General features: G+C 60.0%; 1 protein-coding gene across 7 annotated transcripts in view; it reads left to right on the top strand.

Annotated features, from left to right (window-relative positions):
- KCNQ1 (potassium voltage-gated channel subfamily Q member 1) overlaps positions 1-18,017 on the top strand; it is a 329,509-nt gene that overhangs the window by 82,389 nt on the left and 229,103 nt on the right. For 4 of the 7 annotated variants that reach the window (XM_037011470.2, XM_037011475.2, XM_073217329.1 and 1 more), the window contains exons 3-9: positions 4,319-4,445; positions 4,937-5,015; positions 5,441-5,537; positions 6,117-6,257; positions 14,927-15,037; positions 15,871-15,966; positions 17,678-17,800. In XM_037011470.2, the coding sequence (XP_036867365.1) occupies positions 4,319-4,445; positions 4,937-5,015; positions 5,441-5,537; positions 6,117-6,257; positions 14,927-15,037; positions 15,871-15,966; positions 17,678-17,800 (774 nt within the window). The remainder of the gene's footprint in view (positions 1-4,318; positions 4,446-4,936; positions 5,016-5,440; positions 5,538-6,116; positions 6,258-14,926; positions 15,038-15,870; positions 15,967-17,677; positions 17,801-18,017) is intronic. The other 3 variants (XM_073217331.1, XM_073217334.1, XM_073217330.1) reach the window with 2 other exon arrangements.

Below are 18,017 nucleotides of genomic sequence, written 5' to 3'. Positions count from 1 at the left end.
GGACAGTGGCCGGGGTCGCTGTGTCCCTCTGGTCTGACTGGTCTCAGCAGAGATTCCTGACACAAGATCAGCCCTTCTTCTCGCATCTGTGGGACAGAGCTCAGGGCCACACTCCCAGCCCCCTGGCCTGCATCGTTGACGCGCACACGCCATGGGGTCACGCAGGCACCACCTGGAGCCCGCTGGGAGGGAACCCTGGGCTGGCTGTGCTCTCCCTGGGGAGCGAAGGAGGGTCCCTGGCTTCTACAGGTGTGGTGGCTGGAGACTGCCCAGAGGGGGTGGGTACCTGAGCTGGGCTGAGAAGGATGTGGGGGAACTGGGGGAGAGGCAAAGGAGAGTGGGGGTCACAGAGCATGGGCGTGGGGCCAGGGAGCACCCAGGATGCGGGGGGGCCTTGGGCCCAAAAGGCTCTCAGGGTAAGCTGAGGGTGTGCCCCTGGGAAGGGGCTGCAGACCCTGGCCCTGCTGTGCAGACGGTGGCGGCCCGTGGCAGTGGCTGGAGCAGGGAACTGACAGCTCCTGGTGGCTCTGAGGGCGGCTTGAGGCCCCTGGAGTTCACCTTCCCGGCCTGCCACTACCAGGATGGGAACCCAGGGCCTGGGGGGCGGGGCGGGGTCACGCTGCCTGGGTCTAGACCTCTGGGCCTGCGGGCTAGCCTCCGTCATCCAGGAGCCAGGAGGCCCTGGGGGGCCACCCGAGTCTGACCGTGGAGGAGATCATCTTATCTCTAGGCAAATGTTCGTTTCCATCACGTCATGCCTGCAGACAGGTGAGGGCTCCTTGCCGCCCCTTCCCGGCCACACCACATCGCTGAGCTCAGCCAGGCCTGGCCCGGGGCTCAGGCTGCATTCCAGACTCAAACAAGATTTGGGGATTAGCATTGTTTTAAGTTATTCCTACATGTCACCCCCCAACCCCAGAGGGAGAGTCCTGTGCTGTCAGCCTGCCAGCTGCAGGTCAGCGGGGACAGCTCAGCACCGATCCAGGCTCTCCCCCAGTGTGAGGCCAGGAGGATTTGGGGCGGGGGAATATGCAGCCATCAATGGCGTCCCCAATAACATAAATAGCATATTTACATAAGGCCCACTGTAGCACATTCCTAGCACTTCACCCGTGCCTAGGACACAGCTGAGGAAGGGATTTAAGCAACGAAATGCATCAAATAAGAAAAACCCTCTGGAGTGACCCATCAGCCTGATGGTGTATGAGTCTGCAGGGCTGGAATGGAGGCTCTGGGGGTGCTCTCTGGGGGTGCTCTCTGGGGCCACTGGCGGTCAGGGGACTCCTCCGTGAACATGAAGACATCAGCCGCCTGGGTCTCAGCTTTGGGGACTCAGTTTGGTGGCTCTGCGGCCTTTCTCATGAAGCCGGACCTCTGCCTTTGTCCTGCCCTGTCCCCCTTCTCCACTCACTGCCACCACCTCACGCATCACCTGCTGAGAACGGCAGGGCTGGCGTCTCGGGAAACAAGTGAATGAGACCAGGTCTAGCTACCAGGGAGCTCTCGCCTGCTTGCTGGTCTGATCACTCTTTCATTCAGTAGATCCATATTGGGTGCCAACCAGGGGCAGGCACTGTGTAGGGGCTGGGAGAGGGGGGTGGGCTATGAACACGGTCCCTGCCCTCATGGCTCAGCCAGCCCCCAGCTAGGGCCACTGCCCCCAGAGCTGAGGACAGAGGTGAGATCCGTGCCTCGCCCATGAGAAGACAGAGCCTGGGGGCATCTGTGAAAACCCCCCACATACCCCAACCACACACACACCCTTGCCCACCAAAGGATTCCACCGACAACTTCTTTGCAAAGGAAAAAGGTAAACTTTCCCAGATATTCTCCAATTAGTCACTGAATCCTCCTGAAACACTGGCCAGGTGGTACAAGTGTTACTTTATCCTAATTAATGACCCTGGGAACCAGCAGGCAGTGTCTAGCCACCCCTCATGGTGGGCTCCCTGTCGGCGGGGAGGGCAGAAGTTGGGCATAGAAGTAGGGCCTGCCACTGTCGCCCAGTGGGAGCAGAAGTGTCCTGCCAGGACTGGACTCCTGGGGGAGGATAGGGCGGGGAGCCAGCTGGAGACAGTCCTGACTGGCTTATGTCAGCATCACGTCCTTAAGGCTCGTCCCTGTTGTAATGTGCGTATCAGGATTTCTTTCCTTTAAAAGGCTGTGTAATATTCCATGATACAGATGCACAGCATTTTATATTGGCTATTCAGGTCCCTTGAGATTGCATATGAATTGAAGATAGCTTTTTCTATTTCTGCAAATACATCACCAGGATTCTGAAATGGATGGCATTGAATCTAAGGATCACCTTGAGTAATACTGGCATCTCTACAATATGAAGTCTTCCAATCCATGAATGTGGAATGTGTCTCCACTTGCTTGTCTTCTTTCATCTCTTTAAGCAATATTTTTCAGATTTCATTGTACAAATCTTTCACCTTCTTAGTTAATTCATAAGTATCTTATTCCTTTTGATGCTGGTGTAAATAGAATTGTTTTTACCATTTCTTTTTCAGATTGTTCATTGTAGAAACAAGGAAACCGATGCAGAAATGCAACTGACTTTTGAGTGTTGACTTTCTCTCCTACTTTGCCAAATTCACTTATTACACCCAACAGTCTGTATGTGGCATCTTTAGGGTTTTCCACATAGAAGATCGTATCTGTGAACAGATAATTTTACTTATTCCTTTTCAATTTAGATGCCTTTTATTTCTCTTTCTTACCTAATTGCTCTGGCTGGAACTTCTAGTACAGTGTTGACTCAAAGTGGTGTGGTGAAAGCAGGCGCCCTCACCTTGCTCCTTATCTCAGAGGAAAAGCATTCAGCCTTTCACCTTGATAGGATGTTTGCTCTGGGTTTTTTAAGTGGCATTTCCTTCTATTCCTAATTTGTTTACTGTTTTTATCATGAAAGGGCATTGAATGTTCTCAAATGCTTTTTCTGCATTGACCAAGATCATGTGGCCTTGTTCCTTCCTTGTGCTACTGTGATGTATCACATTGATTGATTTTCACATGTTGAACCATCCTTGCATTCCAGGAATAAATCTTACTTTGTCATTGTGTATAATCTTTTTAATATGCTACTGATTTCAGTTTGCCAGCATTCTCTTGGGGATTTTTGCATCAACTTTCATAAGGAATATTGGTCTGTTATTCTCTTTTCCTGTGGGGTCTTTGTTTGGCTTGGGTGTCAGGGGAATGCTGGCTTCATTGAGCAAGTTAGGAAGTGTTCCCTTCTCTTCAACTTTTTGGAAAAGTTTGAGAAGGGTGGGTATTAGTTCCTCTTTAAATTCAGTAGAATTCACCAGTGAAGCCATCATGACCAGGGATTTTCTTTGTTGGGAGATCTTTGATTTAATCTCTCTACTAGTTACAGGTCTATTCAGATTTTCTATTTTTTCATGATTCAGTCTTGCTAGGTTTTGTGTTTTGGAATTTGTCTGTTTCATCAAGGTTGTTCAGTTTGTTGACATGTAGCATTTTCCTTTTGAACTTGATTTTTACACCATCCATTTTCATTTGTCTACCCACCTATGCATCCACTCACCTCTGTCTTGCTCTGTCTCTCCCTTTCTCCATCCATTCACCCATCTGTCCACTGTCTGTCCATCCACTGTGACTCAGATGTTAGCCCTTGGCTCCCTGGCTTCCCTCCTCCTCAAAGTACTATGACCGCAGGCTGATGTGTGGAATAGTCTTTGCTGGAGCCCGGCCACGGGAGGGGCTTGTGAGGGGCACCGTTTCACAGCTGACCATAAACCTGCCTCTCCTTTGAGGATAAGGCCAGTGACACTGTCTGAGACCCCTCCCTTCTTCCTCCTGCTTCCCAGCTCCCCTTCCCTGGGCCAAGTGTCACTTGATACTGTGTCCCTGGTTGCATGGTGGCTGTGTGAGGTGAAAGAGAGATGGTCCCGTGAGGATGGATGTTCTCCAAATCCCAAATTGGGATGATGGCCTGAACTCGGGGGCTCAACAGTTTAAACCACTGCTCGCTTGAGAGTTCAGGCCTGGGCTGCTATGCTTCTTGGGGCCAGGCAAGGGCACAACCCCCAGGCTGCTCCTAAGCCCTGATTCGTGGACACCCCCTTGGACCTGGATGGGCCTTGGTCTGAAGAGCAGCAGACCTCACTGGGCGCTCCTGGCAATGAGCCTAGGCTCAGGCCATCAGCCTGCCCAACCCAGCGGACCAGGGCCCAGGCCAGCTGCTCTTGGGGTATCTTCACTCCCAGAGGTCTGCCCATCAAGGTGGTTCAGGCTTGAGTGGCAGAGCCCAGCTTCCAGGCGCGCTCACATCCCTCTGTCCCTGCAGGAGATCGTCCTGGTGGTGTTCTTTGGGACGGAGTACGTGGTCCGCCTCTGGTCAGCCGGTTGCCGCAGCAAGTACGTGGGCATCTGGGGGCGGCTGCGCTTTGCCCGGAAGCCCATTTCCATCATTGGTGAGTCATGCCTGCCCCCAGGGAAGCTTCACCCTGAGGTTTTGGGGCAAGGCCTGGCACGCTTCCCTGGAAAGGAGGAATTGGCAGGGTGGGCCTACATCATGAGCACCACCAGGCAGAGGTCCCAGAGGACTGAGAGAGCCCTCCCCCAGGCTACTCTGCCCGTGATGGGGCAGGACCCCAAGGCTAGAGGGGTGACTGCCCAGGGCCCCCAGCACAGGATGCCCCTGTCCTTGGACACAGCTCTCAGGCCAGCGTTTTGGTTGTGCCCAGCAGGGTGGGACTTGGGGTCCTCAGTGGCCCGTGAGCCAGGGCTGGGAGGTGGGATGAGGTATGCTCAGCCCCTGCCCGAAGCAGAGGGTTGGGTCTCCCTATACAAGGCATCTGCATGCCCCTTTGTCGGGCCCTGTCCTACCTGCCTGCCAGTCTCCTTCCTTGGAGCCAGCTGCCTGGTTTGTGACAGTGGTGACATGCCATCTCCCTACCCCTAGACCTCATTGTGGTGGTGGCCTCCATGGTTGTCCTCTGCGTGGGCTCCAAAGGGCAGGTGTTTGCCACCTCAGCCATCAGGTACACCTGGGCTACCAGCTTTCTTGGGTGCGGGGTGAGAGCCACAGGGCAGGGTGCTGGGGCAGGGGCAGGGTGGGGCAGGGTCTGCGCTGAGTTGGGCTACTGGGTTTGAGAGCCAGCCCAGGCACTTCTGGGACTCGGGCCATGGTCTAACTAGAGTCTGCTCACCTGTAAACCGGGGTGATCCTGGGGTGATCCTTTGGTTTAGGGACCGAAGGGATTTGGAGCTGTGCAGCCTCAGCTCTGAGCCTGGCATGCAGCCCCTGCCCTGCCCTGCCCCTGTGCTTGGCATGGTGTGGTGGTGAGCAGGTGGGTTAAGAGCCAGGCTTTGAGGGCTGCCTGAGGGAGGGGAATTTGGAGGTACCTAGTTGGGGGTCAGCCAAGGGCAGGACAGGCCTGGTCAGGGACAGATGTGTCCTCGGCAGGGGCATCCGCTTTCTCCAGATCCTGAGGATGCTGCATGTGGACCGCCAGGGAGGCACGTGGAGGCTGCTCGGCTCTGTGGTCTTCATCCACCGCCAGGTGGGTGGTTGGGGGGTGAAGGGACTGGGGTCGGGGAGCACACGGCATGGGGTCTCAGCCAAGCCCTAGCCCCAGCCAGGTAGGCTGCCCCACCCCACCCAAGGTGCCTACATCCTAACCTGCCAAGCTGGTGACATGCCACGTTCCTTTGAGCTGGGGTCAAAAGACTCTTGGGCACAGAAGAGACAGAAATGCAAGGTGCAAGAGCCCCAAGAGGCTCAGACACCTAAAACCCCATGAGGGCAGAGGTGTCTCACCACAGTTCTGCAGGAAAGAGGGCCGAGCAGTCAGCAGAAGCTGAGCAAGCCTGAGACTATGTGTCTAGGTGACAGCTGGGTCCCTGCCAGGCTCTCGGTGAGGCTCAGCTCGAGCCACCATGGAGGGGAGTAAGAAGGGGAGGCTATTTGAGTGCCACTGTGCATATGTGAAATGTGCTGGACTTAGATAGCATCTCTGGTAAACGCAGGGACTTGCTGCCAGGCAGGCCCCGACTGCCCGTGACGTGTGTCCGGTGTCTCACAGGCGCCCTGGGTGCTGGTGAGCTTGACTGACTGGCCCCCCCTCTGCTTGCTCTGCTAGGAGCTGATCACCACCTTATACATCGGCTTCCTGGGCCTCATCTTTTCCTCCTATTTCGTGTACCTGGCCGAGAAGGACGCCGTGAACGAGTCAGGCCGGGTCGAGTTCGGCAGCTATGCGGATGCCCTGTGGTGGGGGGTGGTGAGTTGGCAGGCCGTCCCGTGTTAGGGCTACCCGGCCACAGGCCCCTGGGTGGAGGAGGGGGCAGGACATGGCCACGGGCCTTGGGGCTCTGGCTTCTCTCGTTGGCATAGTCTGCTGGCCTGAATGCTCGAAACGCGGCCTGTGCAGAGCTCTGGGGTGGAAGCCAGCAGCGGCAAGTGCGCATGGTGTTCGGGTGGCCACACGGTGCCCTGTGCTCAGAAGGGCCTTGTGCTCGAGGCTGCTGTCTCCTATTCTTAATGCTTTTGTCTTTGAACTTGTGTAAGGAAAGTCCAACAGGGCAGTGGGGTGTGGGGAGGGGGCTTGGAGCCTCCACTCAGGCATGGCTTGAGCCCCGTTCGTCGGGGTGCTCCACTGCCCATCCCTCATCTCTACTCCGGCTGCCCTTTGCCCTGCAGCGTCCTGGGTGCAGGGGTGGGGAGGGGTTCAGTCATGTGTCCTGCCCATCTACGAGGGTCTGCGCTGGCTCTGAGAGTGACATTAAATAGCAAACGGCACGGCAGGTGGGGAGGCCCTGTGGGAAGGGGAAAGTGTGCCCTTGCTCCGTGAGGAGCCTGCAGACTCCTGCTGGCCTGGAGGCAGGTGTGGGCTGTTCCTGCATTCCGCCCGGGGCCCGGAGGCTCCCCTGGCCGTGAAGATGGGCCCCTTGGGTGCTGAGCGCAGAGGCAGCGGTGCCCCTCTCCCCCTCCCACAAGCACCCAGCACACTGGCTTTGGCTTGGAAGTGGCCAGGGCACAGTGTGGGTGGCTTTCAGTTCCCTGAGCTGCCAGTCTTCTGGGAAGGCACGGGGGGGCAGTGGGGCAGATGATCCCACAGGCGGTGGGCAGGGGTCTGCGACGTTGGGGGGCTCCCTCGAGGGAGTCAGGCTTGCAGTGGGGTGGCAGACGCTCTGGTGAGAGCTGCTCGGATTTTACGTGGCTGCCCGGGGCTGGGGCCCCCGCCAGCTGCAGGGTGTCTAAGCTGTGTGCTTCGGGAACCCTGCTCACTGTGGGGATCCAGCATCCCTGGTGTGGGGCTGAGCCTGGGGGCAGCACAGGATCCAGGGGCCACTGGGCAGGGGACACAGTGGCTGTGCCGGGCCCTGGCCATGTCTATCCCCAGTCTATTTCCTCCCCAAAAGGGAAAGGCCTTGCTCCAGAAGGGATGTCCATCCCAGTTTGCCCAGGTGGGGCAGGAAGCAGCTCTGTGTCTTCTTAGGTTGGCATGTGCCCCTCTGTTTCTAGGTCCCCACCCCGTGAGGCTGGGCAGGCAGGGAGGGCTCCTAACACAGGCCAAGTCAGCGTGTTTGTGTTTTCTGGAACGTCCAGTGTGCCAGGCTGACCCAGCTCCCAGGCTGCGGAAGGTCCCGGTTCTGGCCTCTGCCTGTTGTCGGTGCCCCCTCCTGCCTGCCTGGGCCCCCTCAGACCCAGGTAGCAGGTCCCAGCAGGTTTGTGTGGGAGGGCTCAGCCCCCAGCAGGAAGCTTGTCTGGGGCGGGTGGAAGGGACAAGTGCTGGTGACAGGCAGGGCCTCTTCAGGGACAGGCTGCCCAGAGCCAGGAGGGTCTTGGGGTCTGGCCACCATGGCAGGAAGCATGTGGGTGACTGCCCAAGGCTCGGCCGATAAGCAGTGCCCAGCCCTGGGCTGTGCTCCGGACTGGCCCCGGGGCTGCTGCCTGGTCCCGGCAGTGCGCCCCCCTCCCACACCTGTGCAAACATCCGCCCGCCGCTGGGAAAACGGCCCCTTTGTGCCCAGCTTGGCACTGGTGCCCTGGCCCACGCCGTCAGCTGCAGCCCCAGCCTTGGCCACCATGGGCCTGGCCTGGCCATTGTTCCCACCAGGCCCTATGCCCCTGGGCCACCCGGGGCCCTGCCGCCCAGGGCTGGGGGGCAAATGGCTCCCATTCATCACAGCGGCTGCCCCTGCAGCTGTCTGGGCGGGAGTGGCCTGGGCTTGACTTATGGGCTGTGTTCCCCCGCATCTCAGACAAACAGCTCAAGAAATGCAAGACGGGGCAGCCCTGACTGGGGATTTTCAGTGAGCTCGACCACGGAGGCAAGTGCCAGTCCCCTGCCTGAGGCCTCTCCTGGGCAGATGGGAGGGTCTGCTTACCGGGTGGGGCTGCTGGGGGGCACACGGCAGTGGCGGGGGTAGCCTGCAGACCAGGCCACCTCTGATGCCTGCACTGTGCACATGCTCACCTGCAGGCCACACTCACTCAGCCTCGCAGAGACGGGTAGGGTGGCCCCTCAAACAGGGTGCCAGGATGTGGTGGGTGCGTGGCTGCCAGCCTGTGGGGCACTGTCTCTGTGGATGCTCACACGCCCCGGGCTGTAGGTGCCTCTGTGCAATGGGGGCCACCCCAGCTGCCCTCAGCATCCTCAGCATCCTGCGGGCACTGCAGAGATGGACTTGAGTGACGTGCCTGCATGTGCTTTTGCTCATGGACCCAGGGCAGTAGTCAAGAGTGTCCTGGGGTGGCCACAGCCAAGTCCCATAGACTGGGTGGCTTCAAACAACAGAGAGAACTGTGATCTCCCAGTTCTGGAGCCCAGAGTCCGAGATGAAGGTGCGGGCAGGGCTGGGCTCCCTCCCGCCCCCTCCCGCCTCTCCCAGCTGTGGGTCTCCGGGCATCCTGGGGCTGCAGCCCCATCTTTTTGTCTCTTTCAAGGACACCTGCCCATCTCAGCTCAGGTCCTTCACGTAATCACCTGTTCCCCATAAGCTCCTATTCCGATGGTCTGGGTGGACACGAACCTCAGGGGGCCTGGGGCACTTGGGAAGGTCCCCTCCCTTCACTGAGCCTCTTTCTGCGCTGTCAAGCGAAGGTGCCAGCTGAGTGGCTGAGCGCCCCCTGTCCTCCCACCCACCCCTGGTGGGGATGCCCGGCTGGCGTGAGAGCTCTCCCCTCCCCCAAGTGCGGCACCCCACGCCTGGCTGCTGAAGTGTTTGGGGAGGATTTCAGACTTTTTTCTTTGCCCTTGGAACAAAATGCATTTGTTTGTGTTAAAGTTTGAGTGGAGGGAAAGGCAGTTTCTGCAGACACGGACTCGTCTGTTTAGCGCCCGGGGGTCTCCATAATCAGGAGGCTGCTGGGCTCTGTTTACCCCTGCACTAAATTTAGAATTTAGAGTGAAAAAGCTGAAAGGCCCTCCCTGCCTTTCAGCCGCCATTAAAATAGTCTGAGTCGTGTTCACTCTCCTTGGCCAGTGGCTCCAGAAGGTTCTGGCCTCCAGGCTGTACTGCATCCTTGGAGGGTGAGGGTGAACGGGGGCCTGGCAGAGGACAGGGCCTCCTGGACATTCACAGGCCTTGTGAGCACTGCCACGTGGTGGGGGGAGGAGGCTGAGTGTCAGGACCTCCTCTGAAGCCGGGTAAACTGAGGCCTTGTGGACCCCAGGGTGGAGGGTCCAGCATCTGCCCCAGCACTCAGACCCCACCCATTCCAGGGCTCTTCCTCTGCCTGGAGTTCTGTGCAGCTTAAACTGAGGGTCTGTAGGACCCCAAGCTGCTGCCCACCCCAGCATGGTCCTGTGGCTATGGACCATCGGGGTGAGAACTGTGGGCTCTGGGAGCCAGCTAGAGAGTCCTCCTCAAGGAAGGGCCTCTACAGCTGGGTTTTGCAGGCTGAGTAGGAGTCTACAAGGCAGGTCCACTTCCCTTACTTATTGCCCAGTGGCCGACACTTGGAGTAATTTCTTATATAGGGTGCAGCCGGGATGAAGAGCTGCATCCCAGCTCCACAACTGACCAACTGTGGCCCTGCGCAGGTTACCCAATCTCTGGCCCATGTGCACAGTGAGTGTGTGTACCTCCTTCCTTGAATCTGGACAGGTGAATCAGTGAGAACACAGAAAGCCTGGGCACCTGGAGCCCAGAGGACACAGTAAAGGCTGGGTATAAGTTTTAGGGGGCTGTTACCAGCCACGATTCACTTGGCATTCCCCAAAGCCAGATACTTAACAATGGGCCCTAGCAAGCTAATTCACACTAAAGTGTTTGTGGCTGCCATAGCCTAATCACACTCCTCAGCCCTTTAGGTTGTGAAAGCCCTGCCCTGCCCCTGACCAGCTCCCCACCTCCAGCGTCTTCCTCACACAGTGGCTCCTCTTGATGCATCTGGCCCCTCCTAGATGCCAGGGGCTTTGTGTTTCTGATCCCCAGCATCTGGGCAAGGCTGGGGGCAGGGCAGGGGCTCGTGAACGAGTAACGCCTCATGGGAGTGAGGCAGAGACAGGGCAGGCAGACCATGGAGTCAGCTCCCTGGGGTGCAGTCAGCCGCACCAGTGAACAGGCCCTGGGGCTAGATGGATCATGTGACTGCCCCTTGCCTCAGTTTCTCCACCTGGAGAAGGGAGCAGCACCTGGTCTACTTCCGAGGGCTGACGTGGGGCTCGCTAAGAGGGCCGTGATCCAGGAGGGAAAGCGTTTCTGTTGCCGTGAAGACGGGGTCCTCTCGTGAGTCTGGCCCTAGCACAAGGGTACATTTCTCCCATATGGATCTGACATCAGGAACGCTGCTACAGGCCCGCTCTGTGCCGGGCACTGGGGTACAGCCAGGCATCAGCCAGTCCCTGGCCTTCCACTTTCAGAGTCACAGTCGTGGTATGTACCTGTGATCTGTGGGGTCCCTGGGGGGCCTCCTGAGAAGGTGACATTTGAGCTGAAACCTCAAGGCAGAGTCACCAGGGCCTCCTGCACATGGGGCCTTAGCCTGTCTGTGCTGCAGGGGGACGTGGCCCAGCATCACATCTGCTTGTGTGGGGCTCCTGGGTCCCACTCAGGAGCAGGGAAAGGAGAGGCCTGTCCTACATGCTTTGCGGCTGTCGCGTGGACCCCTGGGCACAAGCCTCTTCTCAATGGCCCATGTATCCCGGCCCGGCTGGTGCTCAGCTGGTCTGTGAGCCACACTGGGGTGCAGACACCGGACTCGAGGTTCCTGGGAGTGAGATGATAAGGTCAGGCTGTGAGCCCTGGGCCTGGATTTGTGTCCACTGTTTACTTTTTCCTGCTGTGAGGAAGTGGGTTTATTTCGGGGTACGTGTTTGCTTTGTTTTTACCCAGTTTGCATGCCCAGCTGGGCTGCTCCCTGGCTCCCACATCCCTGTGTCTGCCCCCAGACCGGGGCTGTCTGGGGCAGCCCCACGAAGCGCTGGTGCTAAAAGTGCCCGGGGACCACCAGTCCTGCCCTTCACTGCCCTGCCGTAGTCCCCCACCCCGGGTCTGCCCTCTGTCCCCGCCTCTCCTCCCCCAAGGCTGCCCTCGTTGGCTCCATTCTTCCAGCCTCATCTGGGCAGGTTGGCGGCTGGAGGCCGGGCAAGGCCTGGACCTGGGATGGCGGGGCAGGCTCTCCTGGGCTTTGCTGCCAGTCTGCCTGGTGTCATGGTGTGGCGATGGGGGTCAGGCTGGCCTTGGCTCCATGCCAGCTCAGCCACTGGCCAGTGGGGAGGCCTTGGGTGCAGGAACTGCCCCTCCTGCCTCAGTTTCCCCTTTAAGGGGGTCAGTACCTCACGGTATGGTCGGAGTTTGCCAAACAAAGGTGCGGCCCTCAGTGCAAGCCCCGGATGCACTGGTACTGTCCTCGCCCCCACTCTGGGCTGCCCTTCCCTCTGGATAGATGGCCATGGCATCTCCAGATGGGCTGGCCTAGGGGGGCTCTGGGCTGACCACCTCCCCAGTAGAGTCGTGGTTTCTGGGCTGGCCCCCCCATCTCCCTGTCCCCAGGAGGCTGCTTTAGAAAGGAGAGAATAACATGACACGGGCACCAGCTTCTTGGGGCAGAATGTGTCAGGGGGACTTGGTGGGGGGAGGAGATCAGAAAGTTCTCCAGTGCTTCCTGTCCCTCAAAATGTACGCAAAGACAGGGAGGCAAGCACAAGCCCAGCTCTGGCCCCCAAGAGCACGAGGACAGCTTGGCCCGCCTCCACGGTCCTGTCCTGTCCCCAGCGCTACGTGCCCCTGGGTTGGCGTGGGAGCCCTCCTGCGTGTGCCGCTGCCTGGGGCGGACGGCAGGCCCTGGGCGAGGGCTGCAGGGGCAGAGTTGTCTCCCATGTTGGGGGCCTGGGGGTTGCCCGCCGTCAGGGGCGTGTTCCGAGCACGAGTCTGTGGAACGGCCCATTCTAAGGCTGCTTGTGTCTGAATCCAGGAAAAACAAACAGGTCCATGGGAGCTCGGAGTTGCCTCAAAGGGCTGACAGGATGTCGTTAACGTGACAAAGAGCGTCTGTGCTGGGGTCCCAGAGGCTGAGGCCGAGCTGTGCCCTCTGCTGCAGTGGTGGGGACACCTGGCCTGAGTACCCCCACCCCTGCCCACCAGCCGGCAGGGAGTCCCCGATGGACTCAGCAGGCCAACCTGCCCGTGGGGGCCCCTGCCCACCAAGGGAGCTGGTTCCCGCTGGGCGCACGCTCCCCTCTGCCCCCAGGGCCTTCCTGGTGGGCCCTGCCCTCCCCCCCACCTACATTTATCTTCCACTCATGGATTTTTTTTGCACTAATTTTGATAATCTCAAAGGCTGCATTACGTGTTGTTTGCTGTGACGCTGAGCTCCCCGGTGCCCTTAAACTTCCCTGGCCTCCCCTGCTTGTGCGTGTCTCAGAGGCCACCACTGCCCCTCTCTGCAGGCCTGTTCCCAAAACTTATGGGTCTCAGGGACTCTTTATCCTCTTAACAATCACTGAAGACCCCAGAGAACTTTGTTCACATGGGTCATACCTATCAGCACTTAGCACATTAGGAAATGAAGCTGAAAAATGTAAAAAATGTTATTAATTCATCAAAAAAATAACAGACCCATTATATGTTTACTTGAATAAAGTAACTTTATGAAAAATTACTGGATTTCCCAAAAGCGGGCTGGGCACAGTGTCTTGGGTCCCTACCCCCTTTGCAGCCCCCAGCCAGCCTCTGCTCCACACACCCAGGCCCCCTGCAGAGCAGCTGGGGCCCAGGCCTCCCACGTGAGGTGCAGGCCCTCCAGGGAGGATACCCTGCAGCCAGCTCTTTATGTGGCCTGGCTGTGCAATGGGGATGCCATGCATGCGCATGTGGGTGCCATGTTGCTGCCTGAGCATGATAGGCTACCACGTGTGTCTGCATGCACATGCGGGGTCCTGTCCGTGTGATGAGTGTGCACCCACGTGCCCGGGCGGTAGGTGGCTCTGTGTTTGTGCAGAATCCATGTTTTTGAGGGATGATGGCATTTCAGGGAAGTGCTCCGTGTGGGCTGTTGGGGTAGACAGCTTGAGAGCAGCCTCTCAGAAGCCCCCTGACCACAGACAGATGCAGGGCCACGGCAGGCAGTGGGGAGACCTTGGGTGCAGGAACTGCCCCTCCTGCCTCAGTCCCAGGGTGGTGGCCGGTGTGCCTGTCCGGTGCCCCGCGGTGTAATTCAGCCCCTGCTGCTCAGCTTCCTCGGCGGCTCCTGACTGCTGCAGAGCTTTTACCCGGCTCCAGCGGCTCTGTGGTCTGTGTGTGCTGCGTGCATCCCTGCTGGGCTGAGGCCATGGGGCTTCTCCACTCCCTCTCTCTCTCCCGTGGCTGGTGGAGGGCTCGGGGAGGCCCAAGGACCGGGGGTCTCCCAGGGGGGTCGGGGTGGGCAGGCAGTTGCCACTGAAGAGCTTGAGGCTTCCTGTCTGGGCCTTATCTTCAGCCAGAGTTTGTTAAATGGGCCCCAAGTCCCTCCTCTGTGCCCCCGATTCCCCATGCTGGCCTTCCAGGGGCTGGGGATCACACAGAGGGTCTGCATGGACCTTCCCGGGACCACCAGAGGCAATTCTTGCCTGGTCTGGCCTGGCAGTCATGGAGGGGAGAGTCCAGGCCAACCTCCCAGAGGCAAGGAGCTGGTGTGCCTGCTGCCTGGGTGCAGGTGCCAACAGGAGGAGCTGTGGCTCCGGACACCCTGGGTCCCCCATCAGGCTCAGAGCCGCCTGCGGAGAGCCCAGCAAGCACACAGGGCCTGTGGGGGCCAGGGTGGTTGGCGCTGAGTGCCCTGGCCTGCGCAGCCAGGGTGGGCTCCTGCGTCCTGCAGGAGGTCGTTTTCAGGCCCCCTGGGAGCCACCTCACCTGCCAGCCGGAGGCAAGCATGGGGTTGGCTGGGGCCCCTGTCACTTCACCACAAGCCCTGGGTGGACTCCCCCACCGAGAAGGATGGGGCTGCGTCTGGTTCTCTCGGAAGAAAGACAAACGAGACATCTGGTGCCTGGGTGGCGTCAGGAAGTGGCGTGTCTTCCCTGCTGGGCCTTTGTTGGCCTTCATTGAGGACCAGCCTTGGGAGAGCTTCCGGCCTCCTGGGCGGGTGCACGGCGCCGATGTCTGTGGCCAAGGCGGGGGGACTCCTGGGGGGCAGCGCAGGCATGTGGAGCACAGGACCATACCTGGCCTTCCTGTGGGTGGGCCTCCCGGCCTGCGCATGGGGCTGTCAGGCCCTCTGCCCCATGGGCACCAAGCCTGTGCATGGCCCATGCACCTGCCTCCCTTAAGCATCAGGTGTGGGGGCCAGAACCATCCGCTGCACCTGCACACCTGCACGGGGGTCCTGGCTGACCTTGGCCATCCTGGTGAGGGTCTCCCAGCTTCTGTCTGCAGGCCTTGGAGCAGTGGGGGGTTTGGGCTGAACAGATGCTGTCCTGAGGTCCTGATGCCTCAACGGCTGACGACTGTCCCTCCCCCACAGGTCACAGTCACCACCATCGGCTACGGGGACAAGGTGCCCCAGACGTGGGTTGGGAAGACAATTGCCTCCTGCTTCTCCGTCTTCGCCATCTCCTTCTTCGCACTCCCCGCAGTATGTGCTCCATTTGGGGTGGTGTCTTGGTGGCTTGTCTGGGCTCTGGGGCCAGCAGGGGTCCCCCTCCCCGCTGTGAGCACCACTTACAGAGGCGACACGTTCAGAGCCAGCTCACTGCTGCAGGGACCCTGGAAGCCCCCTGCCCTCCTGTTCCCAGCCCTGGTGGGTCCTTTGTAGCAAGTACGTGAAGCGGCTCAGTGTGGGCCTTCCGTGGTGACAGTAGGGCTCGAGCCGGCTTGTTCAGACCCCGAGGCGGGGGAGGCCAAGGCACCAGTCGTGGCTGCCACGTGAGCCTGTGCTACTAGTAGCCTGGGAGGGGCTCTGACCCTCATCTGCCCCAGAAATCAGACGTGAGGGCTCAGTGTGTGCGGGCGTGGGTGTCACATGTGCCACGTGGGATGCACCTCAGCTTGTGTGTGCAGGTGCGTGTGCGTTGTACATGTGTCCCAGGCACACGTGCAGTGTGTGTACAGTACACCTGGGGGCTTGCCGCTGTGGAGTGTCCTATGTGTTGTACACGTGCAGCAAGCGTGTGTGGTGTGACATGGCTGTAGGGTGTGTGCCCATGCAGATGCATGTGGACATGTGCGGCTTGGCCTGTCCCGTGGACAGGAGCTCCGCCTGCTGAGCCAGTCCTTCCCAGCCTGTCCCGTCCCAGGCTGGTGGCCATGCTCCATGGATGGGGCTTCCCTCTGCCTGGCAGGGGGCTGGGCCACCTTGTGGGGGGCCTGCCAGGCCAACCCTGTAGCCCCATCTCTGACCCCACACCCTGTGGCGGGCCAGCTGGTGGTGGCCTGTGTGGACGTGGCCCTATCTCTGCTCCTACCCAGGGGATCCTTGGCTCCGGCTTTGCCCTGAAGGTCCAGCAGAAGCAACGGCAAAAACACTTCAACAGGCAGATCCCGGCAGCAGCCTCGCTCATCCAGGTGACGGACGCCCCCCGCAGTCCTGGCGCGCAGCCTCGCATCCGCCTGGCTGAGCACGAGCATCGGCGTGTCGGGAACCACCCACCTGGGGATGTGCCATGTGGACCCAGCTCACCCATCCCAGCCTCCACTCCTTGGAAACGGGCGGTGCCAAGGGTGGGCTAGGCGTGCAGGGGCCCCTCATTGCCTGGTGGGACCTCAGGGCTGCTGGCGGCTGGGGCCCAGGGGTGAGGACCCAGGGGCTGCCCGAGGAGTGGCCGGGCAGGGGGCCTGGAGCATGGGTGTTGTCACGTGTCTGGATGGGGGCCCTCTACCCCGCAGGGCAGCTGCAGCGCCTGTGTGGACCTCTCCAGGCACCCAGGCTGAATGGCCCCAAGGGAGGTCTGGAGTCCTGGCCGGGCGCCTCAGCCTCCTGAGCTCTCTGCCCTGGGCAGGGCCCCAGCGAGACAGGAGCTGGTTAGCCATGGAGCCAGCTGGGCTCTTCACCTCAGGTCTCTGCCTCAGAAACCCATAGGCCAGGCCTGGGCATCGCACCTGGACGGGAAGGAGATTAAAGCAGTGGCTAGAAAGCCAAGGGGCCAGGGTGCCCCAGGCCTGGTTTTATGGCCCTGGTTTCTCCTTTCAGGGAGACCATGAATCAGGCCCGTAAAACTGGCCCAGGCCACATGTGCAAACCCGTGGGAGGGGGCCACTGCGGGCGGCCACATGCAGCCTCAGGAAGGAGCAGCCCTTAAAAGGCCGGGTTCAGGCAGTGAGCTCAGGGGTGCAGACATGCCCCCCGTGGTAGGGCAGGAACTGGGCCCAGAGGAAGGGGACTGGGAATGGCCCACAGCAGGAAGCATGGGTGATGTGTTTGTGGACAGGACACGCATGGGCTGCTGGGGACCAGTGTGGCCTGTGGGCCTTGGGATGGGTGAGCCTGTGGCCTTTCCCTGGCGGTCCCGGTGGGTGTGAGTGCTGAGCGGGCCCCTGGCCACTGTGTCTGCCTGGGTTCCCTAGTGTTGTCACTGTCACCCAGGAACCCTGCCAGCACCTGCTCCTCCTCATCCTTCTCGGGCTCCCATGGCTGGTAATGACATGGCCCCAGGGATGCGTCCTCACACAAGGCCCCGGGCATCCCCTCCTGCTGCCCCCCGACATGGCACGGCCTCCCCTCAGGTCCCCGGCAACGGGTTTCCCCCTCTAGTCACCGCCTGCATGGTGGTCACTATGGGTGCCTCTCTAGACTGGAGGCTTAAGACCTTTCCCCACGTGCTTGCCAGAGGCTCCCCACAACTGCAGACGGCACCTGGGCTGTGGGACCAACATTTGGGCCTCTGGGAGGGGCCCTGCTCCTGCACATGCCCTGCCTGACGCCCCCACAGGCCCTAGGCGACCTCTGCTGCAGCCCGTCCTCACTGGCTGCACCCAGCTTGCCTGCCCAGATCTTTGTCTGCACTTCCCAAGCATGTCCTGACACAAGGCAGCCACCACATCTTTGCATCTCCAGGCCTGGTGCAAAGCCAGCCTGCAAGAGGGATGGGCAAGGGGGGTGGCAGGTGGACCGGGGCTCACAGGCAAAGGTCCTGTGGTGTCTGAGCTTCAAGCAGCAGTCAGTGCATGAGGCCTGGGGCCTGGGCTGGGGCACTGGCAGGATTGGTGGACCTCCACTCCCGCGTGAGCCCTGTCAGGTGGCTGGGTGGGTGACAACCTCTCCTTCTGCTGGTTTCAGACAGCATGGAGGTGCTATGCAGCTGAGAACCCTGAGTCCTCCACCTGGAAGATCTATGTTCGCAAGCCCTCACGGAGCCACCCTCTGCTATCTCCCAGCCCCAAGCCCAAGAAGTCTGCCTTGGTAATCAGATCCCTTCCCCAGTACCAAGACAGGGGCCACTCAGCAGGCAGGAGGCCGTGGGGGCCACAGCTCCTCACCAGGATGTGGCTCTGGCATCTCAGGGTGGTAGCACCATTCCAACACTGGGCTTGTATGCCTGTGCTGGGTCCTGACACCCCAGTGTCCCCAGGCTTGGGAACATGTAGGACTGGCTGATCCAGAATCAGGGCTGTGGGAG

This window comes from Manis javanica, chromosome 11 (genome assembly GCF_040802235.1).
Source record: "Manis javanica isolate MJ-LG chromosome 11, MJ_LKY, whole genome shotgun sequence".
In the NCBI taxonomy this organism is placed as follows: Eukaryota; Metazoa; Chordata; class Mammalia; order Pholidota; family Manidae; genus Manis; species Manis javanica.
Note: the sequence above shows the minus strand (reverse complement) of the source record. Positions and strands in the feature narration are given on the sequence as shown.